Raw genomic sequence first — 13,338 nt, 5'->3', positions numbered from 1 at the left:
CACTTTAGTTTGATTTCTAATTTAATTGCATGTGGCCAGAGAAAATACTTTGTATTACGTAAATCCTTTTAAATGTATTGAGACATATTTTATGGCCCAGAATATAGTCTATCTTGGTAAATGCTCTATGGACACTTAGAAAAGCACATGTATCCCACTGTTGTTGAACTAAATTGTCAGTAAGGTCAAACTGGTTGATTGTGTTGTTCAAATTTTCTATATACTTACTGATTTTCTGCCTATTTGTTCTACAAAATTATTGTGAGAGGGGTACTAGACTGTGCATTAATCTATTTTTCCTTGCAGTGCTATGGGTTTTGCTCATTTATTTTGAAGCTGTGTTTTATTAGGAACATAAATATTTAGGATTGTTATGCTTTTTGATAAAATTACCTTCTTTAGTAATAGTTTTTGCTCTGAAGTCTACTTTCTCTGAAATTAATATGGCCACTCAGCTTTGTTTTGAATAGTTAGCATGGTATATATATTTATTTTCTTTTAACTTTCGATCTATTTGTCATTATAAAAGTATTTTCTTATAGGCAGCATCTAGTTGTGTTTTGCTTTATTCCAGTCTGACAACTTCTGTCCTTTTTTCTTTTTATAAAAACACACCTATTTAATAAAACTGTATATACAGGGTGTCCCAGAAAAATGTATACACATTTCAACAGCTGATGGCTCAATTTTGAAAATAAAATGTATTTTAATAAAAACTGCCTTTGTAATTATTCAAAGTGTGTGTATACATTTTTTGGACACCTATATTTAAGGTGTACATAACTTGATATACATATACAATGAAATGATTACTTGAGTCAAAGTAGTTAACATATCATCTCCTCACATAGTTGCTAGTTTTGTGAAGAGAGCACCCAAAATCTATTCTCTTAGCGTATTTTCAGTATTCAGTATAGCAGTATTAACTTTAGGCATCATGCTATACATTAGTAATTAATCAATCTATATGATTGCAACTTTATACTCTTTGATCAACATCTCTCCATTTCTCTTCCCCAACTTTGCCCAGACCCTGGTAACCACCATTCTACTACTCTATCTGTAAGTTCAACTAGGTTCTACAGATAAGTAAGATCATGTAGTATTCGCTTTCTGTTCCTGGCTTATTTCACTTAGCAAAATGTCCTCCAGATTCCTTTGTGTTGTCACAAATGACAGGATTACCTCTTTTTATGATTGAATAATATTGCAGTGTGTGTGTGTGTGTGTGTGTGTGTGTGTGTGTGTGTGTGTATCACACCTTCTTTAACCATTCAGACACCAGAGGAGGATATTTGTGAGAATAATAAAATTTAAAAATTGGAACTAATTTTGGAGGCCATCCCTTCCAAAGACTCATTTTATCCTTGAGGAACTAGAACTATAGAAGAAATTATGGTCATAAACCAGAGCGAGAATGCAAATGCAAGTTACTGTTTCCATTCTGTACTCTGTCCATTACTACTATACAAGAAATGAACTTTGCAAATTAAAATATAAAAAATTTAATCTGTCAATAATTCTCTGCTATGAGTATATGATTAGCTTTGTATTATATGTGGATACAAAGAGATTTCTGTGTTATGTGAATGTTAAGAAATTATATATATATATATAGAATTTACTTTGATATATCTAACAGTAAGATTTAACATGGTATGTCTTTTAAAACATGTGGAAACCAAATCTTTTCAAAACGACTAGAGCTTTCTCTGAAATCAGATCAATCTCCCCTATATGGAAGAACATACAGAACCATCAATTTCACTTCTGAACAAACTATACAATCTAGGAAATGTAAGGATAGAAGCATCAATTAATAATGATGAGTTGTAAATTAACAAGATAAAAAACAAAAGCACTACAACTTAATAACCCTCTTCCTAATTTAAATGCTTTAAAATATATGAACAAAACTGTGAATTGCTGATTTTCTCAATGAGTAGTCTTTCAGGACACTGAAAAGGTAAATATATTGGGAGAAATGCTGCATACTTTATACTATAGAAGATTCACAACCTACTTTAACATATTAAAAGCACTCACAGATCTGAAATAAAGAAACCTCTGCATAATACGATATTTACCAAGCTTTTAGAAAAAAAATTCAGCTCAAATAAACTCACAAAAATTCTTTACAAAAAAAATAAAAGAAGATTCAGCTATCAATGATTCTTATTAATATCACACAGAACCAGGATTTCCAGATACCATTCTGGGTAACTGTTATGCTCATTTATTTTCTTTTGGGGAAAAATGGCAAAAGACCACTGTGTATACCAGCATCAGCTTAAAAGAATTCCTATCAATCATTCGTGAAAGAAATAAGTAGGCTTACAGAATTACAATATGAGAAGTTAACAGAAAAAAATTGGTTTTCAAACTTTTTTGTACATATCACCATTTTATAGTTTTCAATTATGAAAGGAGAACTGCCTTTTAGCTACATAAGTAAATGTAGTACCTGTAAAGTTTCTCTGCATACATAGGCTATTTGCAATTCTGATAATGGTCCAGTAACTAGAAAGAAAGAAAAAAAAAGACCACATTGTAATACATTTGAATACATCAGATTAAAAATAGTCTACTATTAATTTTTTAATTAATTTCAGAGAGAGGAAGGGTGAGAGAAAGATAGAAAAATTAATGATGAGAGCATATCATTAATCTGCTGCCTCCTTGGATCAAGCTGGCAACCTGGGCATGTACCCTGACCAGGAATTGAAGGCAACCTTTCAGTGCACAGGACAACACCCAACCAACTGAGCCACAAGGGCCATGGCAAGATATTATTTCTTTAGTATAATTCTTTACTACAGCTGTGAAAATAGAGAGGCTTGATCCAGTACCTTATCTAAGATTTTAAAAAGGAGGCAGATCACTTCTGGCAACCAGATCTCTCCCTATTATGAAATACAAAATCCTTCTGCATGTACCCAATATTTGAAATCTAGGGTGGTGTGTGCTGACAGTGAAACCAAATGAGGTACTTCCTTTTAATCTTTACTTAAGAGAAATATTTTACTGCACATTTTAATCACTGGTTCTCTACACCTACTCTGTAACATAAACTTTTGATTCTTAGTAACTTAATGAAATCATAGTAAAAGAAGAAAAGACACTTAGTTAACAGTTTATTTTAAGTGTAGAGGCTCTTGATTACTATGCTATCTAATATATTATTTATAGAAATGAATACTACTTAAGATTCGACTTAATTCAACAAATTCCAGATTTTAATAATGGAAAGTAGAAACTTCATGAAGATAAAATTAATGTCTCAAAACAATTCTTTAATTGAACACAAGAAGTAATGAAAAAATGCCAACTATATAGTTTTATTTATCCATATATTCTTGGGTTCTCATTCTGTAATAGTGCGATGAATAAAAATTATAATTACTGTATAAAAACGCTATATGAAAGATAATCCTTCATTATCATAGAAAAGACTTTTTTAGTTTTTGTTTTTATTGATTTTTAGAGAGCGAAAGGAAGAGTAAAAGGAAAGGGAGAAGGAGAGAGAGGAGAGGGAGAGAAGGAGAGAAGGAGAGGGGGAGAGAGAGAGGAACAGATCAGTCTGTTGTTCCACTTATTTATGCATTCATTGGTGAATTCTTGTATGTGCCCTGACTGGGGATCAAACCCACAACCTTGGCGTATCAGGATGACACTCTAAGCAACTGAGCTACCCGGTCACGGCCACAGAAAATACTTTTAAATCAAGTGGCATAAGCTATTTTCTATCAATAATTCTTTAAAATCAACAACAGGGTAAAATAAAAGAGAACAGTCATTCTAGTATGATATAATACATAAGAAAATAAAAGACTACTAAATAAGAAAATAAACCTTATTTTTCTCTTTTAAAACATGAGATTAGTTTTTGCTTTAAGCACTTTATTATTTTATCTGCAACTATGTGGTATTAAATATTATTTTAAATAAAAATAGTCAATCCCCACTCAGGGCACGTATAGAAGGCAACCTATTGATGTATCTCTCTTTCCCCCTTTCTCCCTCTCTAAAAAATAAAAAATGAAAAAAAGAGACAGTTGCCAGAGTTTAGACATCACAACCTTTTTTTGTCATGGCTTATTTGTTGTGATAAAATTAGATAATTATTATATTTATTAATGTATAATTAAATAAGATATCAATACATTTATATTATAATTCAAATTTTTACTTATGAGTCCCACTTCTCCTCCCTAGAGGTAATGACTTACCAATTTGATATGTTTCCTTTAATTTTGGTGTGCATTTACATTTGTATGTATACTTTTAAAAAGTCTAAGTATGAATGATTATGTTATACACATTTTTTCATGATTCATTTTTTCCATTTAAAAAAATGTCCTTGGGGCAATATACCCCAGACAATATAAATGGAACTACTGTATCTTTTAAACTGCTTCATAGTATTCCATATTATAGATGCAGTGTATATTTAACCACCGCTCTATTGACTGACAATTAAAAATTTGACCTCTACAATCTACATGTATTATTTCAATGGCTATAGCACTTGTTTTTAGAAGTACTACGGTTGCATTTGTAAACTGCATGAAATTTGATAAGGCTTTCAATATAAAGATTTCAGCACAGAAACATTAAAAAAAACTCCTTAAATGTTTAAAAGTACATAATAAATTATACAACACATGGTTGCAATAGTTTTACTATTCTATATCCAGTTAAAGAAAGTTATTTTATAAGGATCTATGCTTAGTTTCATAAGCTCTAGAAATTCAGGAAATTGTCAACAACAAAACAAACTGGAAGCTAAACTGTAGAGACAGAAGAAAAACTATTTCTATATAATATTATGAGGCAAAATCAAATTCAACTAAAAAAAAACTGCCTAAATTAACCGAATGCTAAACAAAAATATTATAGCAACAACTAAATTGCTTTCCTAGACAGCAGGTTAAAATATTAAGACAGGTACATAATTTCTTTTATGAGAGAATTACCCTTTGCATTTTAATTCTTACTTACAAGGAAGTTTAGGCAGTTTTATTGGTAGAAAAAATACTTTCCTAAAGGACTACATCTAAAAAGTAAAATTTGGATTATTCAAGTACACTTGACTTTCTCAGTTCAGGCTCCAGCAAATTTAACTGAATAAACAAAAAATTAAATTTAAATTTCTTTTATGCACTACTCCAGGAACAGAACAGATGAATGTAAAACAGTAAATCTACCTGTTAATATCCCTGGTTAACTAGACATGTCAAACAACAATCATTAAAATCAGAGTCAGTCTCAAAATATAAAAACAAATTAATAGTACCATGGTAAATATCTTGAAGTGATCCGCCACCACAGTATTCCATACAAATCCACAGTTTTTCCCGACTAATATGAAAGAGAAAGAAAAGTACATTAGCTAGTAATTCTCAACCACAGACAACTGTGAAGGCTTTCAGCACACCAAGATTTAGGATAAATTATTGCAACAGAAAATTGCCCTGGCAGTCTCTCTCTTTTATTTTTATTTTTCCTTTTTATTGAATTAATTGGGGTATGGCAGTCTCTCTTCAAGCTACAGAAAATATACTGAATTCAGCAATGTTCCCATCTTACATAGTTTGGAATATGACAACTTTTATAAGCTAAAATACTTACTTGTAATCATTCATAATATTTCATTAAGTTTGCCAGATAAGGCATAATTGCATAAATGGAGGTTTTACTATTAATATAGAGGGAAGCAATAACAGAACCTAAGAAATTTTAGAACTTTAGACAATATAATTTTTTAAATTTATGTGTATAACAGTACTGACATAAAAGGGAGGGAGAGTGGTGGCAAAGAAATACAAAGGGAGACCAGAAGCTTTTTTTTTTTTTTTTTTTTTTTTTTTTACCTGAGATAGCTCCCAAAGTAGGCAACAATGTTGCAATGTTTACATTCTTTAACCATAAATATTTCTTGCTGAATCAAAGAAAAATCATCTCCTGAAAAACAAAATAATAACTTGGTCATCATATTAGATTCTGAGTCTCTATATATGGGAAGAAGGATGGAAAACTTTACAATAAATATTAGAGATGAGGAATTAGACATTCTTAATACTTCAAAGGGAATGTAAACTGGTACATTCTTTCTATAAAACCAGAAAGCCATAAAAATGTACAAAATCTCTGAACTCATAATTTTGCTTCAAAATTTTTTTTCTTGAGATATGCAGATGAATGTTCTCTACAGTGTGACTTAACAATTAAAGAATGGTTAAATAACTTATTGTATAGTTATAGTTTCATAGTTAAAAACAGGTTTTAATATGAAAATATGTTCATGATATATTAAGTGAAGGGATATTTTATATAGTTATATAAGTATGTATGTATATAGAAAAAACATTTCAAAAACATACACCATATTTATGTCTGGGTAGTAAAAATTAAAAGTAATTTTGCTTTCTTCTTTTGATTTGCATTTTCCAATTTGTCTATCACAAACCTATATGAGTTACTGTTAGATATTATTCATCGGAATTTTATAGTTACTGTTAGATACATTCTGGCACTCCATTATGCCCCACTTGGGGCTCTTGCCCCTCCTGGCGATTTTCCTCTCTCTCTCAAATCAATAAAAACACAGTTTTAAAAAAAATCAAAGATCTTTTGTCTTAAATATATTGCAGTTTCATCATTACATATGCGCATGGGCATTTCTAATTATTTATTCTGGTTGAAATTCTTAAATATTTGGTGTTTTCTCTGAGTTCTGAACATTTTTCAACAGAAATGCTCCAAATGCCTTTGCCAAATTGTATCCCTAATTAGACCTAAGTTAGATCTTTTCACTCTATCTTGCACTTATTTTATATTCTTCCATATTTCTGCTTCTTTGAGCTATATTTTGCATAGTTTCTTCATTCAATCTATATCTAATTTGTTACATCTATTAATTTTAAATATATAATTATTTTTAATTTTCAGAAAATAAATTTGGTTATTTTTCAAATCTGCTTATCTTTCTTTTGGCAATTTATTACTTTTTACTCATAGTTTCAAATCATTCTTTTATCTAATTATATCATATGTAGAGTATGTAATTCCAAAATCTGATGTCTTAATGGTTCTGTTCTGCTTGTCTCTGCTGGCTCTTGCTCAAAGCACCTTCATTCCTTGTATCTTCTGTGATTTTTGACTCTGAGCTAATATTTCTTGGAACTTTATGTGTGGGAATTCTTTCAAGCTTGAGTTAAAGTGAGAGACTACATTAGCTTCTGCTATGTGACTGGGTGTTCCACCCAAGGACACATTTACAACTATTAAACCAAGAGTTTTTATTTGGTTTTGCTAATCCTCACCAGAGGATATTATTCCCATTGATTTTTGGAGAGAGTGGAAGGGAGGGAGGAGGGAGAGAAAAAGAGGGAAAGGGTAAAGGAAAAAGAGAGGCTGGGGGGCGGGGGGGGGGGGGGGGGGAAGAGAGATAAGAAAGATACACATAGACTGGCTGCCTCTTGAATGCACTCCAACACTGGCCAGGGCAAAAACCCCCTGAGGTTTTTAAAGCAACACACACAGTGCAATTCCAATTCAAGACAAGCAATATTTATTGTTGTTGTTTGCAGATGACATAGTACAATTATAGAAAACCCTAAAGATTCCACCAAAAAGCATTAGAACTAATAAATGAATTTGGTAAAGTATCAGGATGGAAAATTAATAAAGAAATTGATCGCATTCTGTGCTACAGAAATGGTTAAATCATTTTTAGAAATAATCATTTGCCTGTATATAAAAAGAATACATTTTTATATACCAGTAACGAACAATCAGAAAAAATTAAGAAAACAATTCCATTTACAATAGCATCAAAATTAAAAATTGCCTAGGAATAAATTTAACTAAGGAAATAAAAGACCTGTACTCAGAAAACTCTAAGACACTGAAGAAAAAAGATCAAAGATGATACAAATGGAAGGATATACCCCAAACAGCCAAAGCAATACTGAAAAAAAAACAACAATTTTTCAATTGAGCAAAATGAATGAAGAATGCAAATAAACAGGACAGTCAATTCTAACAAAACATTTTCTTTGGGATGCCAATCTTAGATTCTGAAAATTCAACTAAAGAGAAAAATCCTCTCTATTTTAAATTCACTAATTTAGAACCTGGCATTGTAGTTCATCTTTTTTATTACAGAGTAATAAAAAATATTTGTATTTCAACTTTATCTTGTATTCAAAAGCAAATTGGAATCTAACTGAAAAAGAGTACCCTAGAATTAAGTGATTTTTAACTATTTAAATATTAGGAAATATCTAACCATATTAGTTTTCTATATCTATTACTTAAAAGAACATATTTGGGGGCTTTTGTGACATCAAATTAACATTTTCCACCAATTCAGGCTTGAGCTTTCCAAATACTGAAGATAGGATACTAATATGTTACTCTACAGATTATTTTTAAAAATCGAAATTATTAGATTTTAAAATAGAAGCAAACAGTGAATAGCAAGAACATAACACTTAACTAGGATAGCTGACATTTGTCCCATTTGGCCAAAGCCCCTACTTTGGAATTTCTTTGAAGAACATTAACAAGGCAAACTAACGGCTGTTTAAATCTTTATAGACCTTGACTTTTTAAAAATTTGTTCTTCTTTCTGTGCTTATCCAGGAAACAAGACAAAAGTGAGAAATGTTTTAAATATCTATTAAAAGATACTTAAAGATTCTTACTTATTTTAAAAACTGTTTACACTAATGAAATACATTTAACTTATTTTATTTAAACATACTGAACTATTTCATGATTATTTCAATTTAGCATTTAAAAAAACAAGCAAGCAAGCAAGCAAACGTATATTGCATTAATGACTCTGGGTGGTAATTTTATTAAATTCCATCCCTGTAAGTAAGACTTACAGTTTTCAACAAACTATAATTTGTATAACTTTAAAATATTATCATATAGTTTCACCATAAAAGAAGGGTAATTATAAGAGAGAAGAGAGGGAAAGGGAAAGTAGGATTCTGATGATTAACTATCCCAAGAATCTTGCTCCTGTTCTGGCTGTTGGCTGCTACTAACTACAAATTTGTTTGAGCAAATGAACATCTGTAAATTGAGTTAGAGGGAAAGCTGAAATTCAGACAAGGACAGGAAAACATGGTGACAAATATCATCATAATACCTGCCTCCTTTTCTGGGGTAGTTCTGATGCCTGAACAAAGAGATGGAAAATGCAACTAAAAATCAAAACGATATCACTAATATACATTATTTACTTTTAATACTAATTACTGGTATGTCAAATTTTATTTGTAAGATGGTATATTTAATAAGCAGCTACTATTAAAATGAAATACAGAAATGGTTAAATCATTCTTAGAAATAATCATTTGTCTGTGTATAAAAAGAATTAAAAAAACATGAGGACACAGGAAGGAATGCTGACTTGTTACCTTTTTCAATTGTTTTTGTGGCTAATTAAAAAACCAACTCTCTGTGCCAATTTATTTTTATTGTTAAAGCTAATGTTCACTTTAGAATTTTTATGAGTATTAGGAAAAGCCTCAAAGGCAAATTTTCAGTAAAATTTTAAATATAATATAAATGTAAATTGCCAGGGGTAAGTCAGTAAATCAGTAATAAAATTCAAGGCTCTAATAAACTTCAATTATTTTTAACTGGGGTGAAAAGTGTTATTAAATTTATAGCTGCAATTTCATTTACTTAAAAAAAAGTCTTGTTTATATTTAATCAGACATAAGGCTTTTTGTAAGTCATATTGGCAAATAATTACCTTTTCATGTCTAAAAACAATTCTAAACCAGCTCATCTGTTAAACTAATACAAGGAAGCACTTTTATAATGTACTGGCTTAAGTGCAATTTTTTAAAAAGCTGAATTCATTTCTGAAATACAGCTGTCTCCAGAATTATTTGACATATCTGAACTGAATGATGAAATAATTCTTTAGCATACCATCAGATTTTTTATTTAAACATTCCCTTAGGTCTATTCTGAAAATGTGAAAAACACCATCTACTCTGGCTTTACTGAAAATGCTAAATCATGCTATAAAAATCTATGGTCATACAGAAAACATTTCTTTTAAAGGCAAGAAACAAGAGGGAAAAACTCCACAAGTAAAATGTAATGAAACAACCCAAAGGAATAAAATCACCATCAAAAACAGAAGATCAATTCCTCAATTCTAAAGCACAGATGATGAAAATAAATGAAACTGTTTTCTAAAAAGAAAAGTACATATACTTAAACTAATTTAGAACCTGGCATTTTATTTCTCAGGTGACTAATTTCATAGTTGTTATTTACTAATTTTTAAAATTACAATTACTACTAACCATGAATAAAAATCTAAAGGTATAATAAAGATTAAGGCCGTATTTTCTGCACATCACAGCTTAGAGAAGATATGCAGGCAGCACTTGGTACCACAAACAATCAGGCAGAAGCAACAAGTCACCTACCTGTAAGAAGACAAATATCAGGCTGGCCTTACAGTTTTTTCTAACAGTATTCAAGGGAGAAAATGCCTATAGGTTTTTTGATGGTGGGAAAAGAATGTGTGATACAATAATTATATACCTAATTAATTTGTCATTCTTATACAAAAACAACAGAAAGACAAATATAATATTCACTGTACAAAGAATATACTGTTGCAGGTGTTGAAATATGGCAGTGAAGACAGATCACTATTCTCATGATCTTACACTGTAGGAGAGACTGATCTTAAACAAATATCCTATATAATAAACATGTAACATGCAAATGGTTTTTATGCCGTGAAGTGTAACAACCAACCGCGTAATGACCGGATCATGGATCAGCAGGAGAGTGGAGCAGCAAGCTACAAGCGGGCAGCGCAGAGCTATAGGAGGGGGCAGGGCAGCAAGCTATGAGGGGAGGGTGAGGGTGGAGGGAGCTACAGGAGGGCGGGGCAGCAGGCAGAGAGCTACGGGAGGGTGGCAGCGAGCTACTGGTGCACGGATTCATGTGCAGGGCTACTAGTCCTATATAATAAAAGCCTAATATGCAAATTGACCATCACTCCAACACACAAGATGGCTGCCCCCATGTGGTCAAAGATGACCGCCCCCATGTGGACACAAGATGACCGCCACAAGATGGCCAACAGAGGAGGGCAGTTGTGGGTGATCAGGCCAGCAGGGGAGGGCAGTTGGGAGGGACCAGGCCTTCAAGAGAGGGCAGTTGGGGGTGGTCAGGCCTGCAGGGGAGGGCAGTTGGGGGCAATCAGGCCTGCAGGGAGGGTAGTTAGGGGTGACCGGGCTGGTAGAGGAGGGCAGTTGGGGGCAACCAGGCCTGCAGGGGAGGGCAGTTGGGGGGACAAGGCCTGCAGGGGAGGGCAGTTAGGGGTGACCAAGCCTGCAGGGGAGGGCAGTTGGGGGGGACAGATTGGAGAGGTTGGAGGCTGGGCTGAGGGACACCCTCCCCCTGTGCATGAATTTCATGCACCAGGCCTCTAGAATATAAATAAGTAAGTACCAAGCAGTCACATGTCCTGAGCAAAGATCATGAAAAGCAGTACTTCAAGTAGAATAGAAGAGCTAGCTTAATCTCGGACTGTTTTGTTTTATTTTAATCCTCACCCAAGGATACGTTTTTATTGGTATTTTTAGAAAGATAGAAACAACCATTGGTTGCCTTGACCGGGTTTGAAACCCACAACCCTTTGGTGTATGGGACAACACTCCAACCAACTGGGCTGTTTCAATAAGAAGAAAGCAGAGGCAGAGTAAGGAAGCAGAAATGATACATGATGAGCTCAGAATAGTAGACAGAGCAGCTCATATAGGGTTTTATAAGCAAGGTTGAAAGTCTGAATATTATTCTAAGTGGATTTGGAAATGCCACAAATGTTTTAATCAGGAGAGCACAAAAATCTGTGTTTTAAAAAGATCACTCTGGTAGTTTAATGGAAACTAGATGGTGGCAGATGGGAAGTGTGGGAGAGTAAACAGGGAGGCCAAGAGAGTGGAGATGGCAATAATAAGAAGTTGGATTCAGGATATGTTTTGGAAATGGAGTTGAAGGAACTTGCTGACACACTGACCCTGGAGTACAAAAAGAAAAGAGAGAAATTAAGGCAATGGCTTGGCTAACTGCCTAGCAAAATGGGGAAGACTGATCTAGGAAAAGGAAGGCTTGGGAAGATCAATCAATTTGTGGATTCAAATTATATTATTCCTAACACTTACATGATCCATCCCATCAACAGCTAACCTATCTTTTATATCTATCTTCTATACTATTAATAAAAGTCTATGTGGTCGTCATGCCCTCACACCGTGACGCCCTCATGCCGCAACAAGCGATCACCAGGAGGCTGTGTGCACGGGTGGGGGGGGTCTACGTGTGCGCGTGGGTGGGCAGGGGCTTGATGCTGTGTGCGTGGCGCGGAGGCGGGGCCCGCGGCTCTGCACGGTGAGGCCGGGGGTCCTGCGGCTCCACGCAGCGCTGAGGCAGGACCCCCGGCTCTGGCCTACCTCTTTGGGGAAATCCATCGAGGACTCCCGGATGAGTGGGCGGGGCCTACCTCTTTGGGGTGATCGATCGTGGGGCTCCTGCACTGTGAGAGGGCACAGGCCAGGCTGGGGGACCCCCCCCCCCCCGCTGAGTGCACGAATTTCGTGCACCGGGCCTCTAGTATACGGTATAATAAAACCCTAGCCGAAACCGGTTTGGCTCAGTGGATAGAGCGTCGGCCTGAGGACTGAAGGGTCCTGGGTTCGATTCCGGTCAAGGGCATGTACCTTGGTTGCGGGCACATCCCCAGTGGGAGGTGTGCAGGAGGCAGCTGATCGATGTTTCTCTCTCATCGATGTTTCTGGCTCTCTGTCCCTCTCCCTTCCTCTCTGTAAAGTATCAATAAAATATATTTTAAATAAAAATAAAAAAATAAAACCCTAATATGGAAATAGACCAACGGCAGAATGACCAGTTGCTATGACGCGCACTGACCACCAGGGGCAGACGCTCAACACAGGAGCTTCCCCCTGGTGGTCAGTGCACTCCCAGGCAGGCAGTAAGGAACAAGGGGTCCTGGACTGCGAGAGGGTACAGGCCAGGCTGAGGGACCCCCCCCACAAGTGCACTAAATTTCATGCACTGGGCCTCTAGCCTATATATGTAAGAGCCTAAGTGACCAGTCAACTGGTTGCAATGATGCGCACTGACCACCAGGGGGCAGATGCTCAACGTGGGAGCTGCCGGTCCGGGCCCGTGAATGGGTGTCACCAGGCCGCCAGCTGAGGCGGATGCCAGCAGGGGCCCCCCGATTGCCCCACGGGTTGCCCCACAGATTGGCCCTGATTG

General features: G+C 34.8%; 1 protein-coding gene across 4 annotated transcripts in view; it reads right to left on the bottom strand.

Annotated features, from left to right (window-relative positions):
- The window catches only part of MAP4K5 (mitogen-activated protein kinase kinase kinase kinase 5), a 107,396-nt gene that overhangs the window by 68,624 nt on the left and 25,434 nt on the right, over positions 1-13,338 (bottom strand). For all 4 annotated transcript variants that reach the window (XM_080671620.1, XM_080671622.1, XM_080671619.1 and 1 more), the window contains exons 4-6: positions 5,874-5,964; positions 5,297-5,361; positions 2,465-2,520 (exon numbers count right to left, since the gene is read on the bottom strand). In XM_080671620.1, coding sequence (XP_080527746.1) covers positions 2,465-2,520; positions 5,297-5,361; positions 5,874-5,964 — 212 coding nt within the window. The remainder of the gene's footprint in view (positions 1-2,464; positions 2,521-5,296; positions 5,362-5,873; positions 5,965-13,338) is intronic.

This window comes from Plecotus auritus (assembly GCF_963455305.1).
Source record: "Plecotus auritus genome assembly, chromosome: 1".
Lineage (NCBI taxonomy): Eukaryota > Metazoa > Chordata > Mammalia > Chiroptera > Vespertilionidae > Plecotus > Plecotus auritus.
Note: the sequence above shows the minus strand (reverse complement) of the source record. Positions and strands in the feature narration are given on the sequence as shown.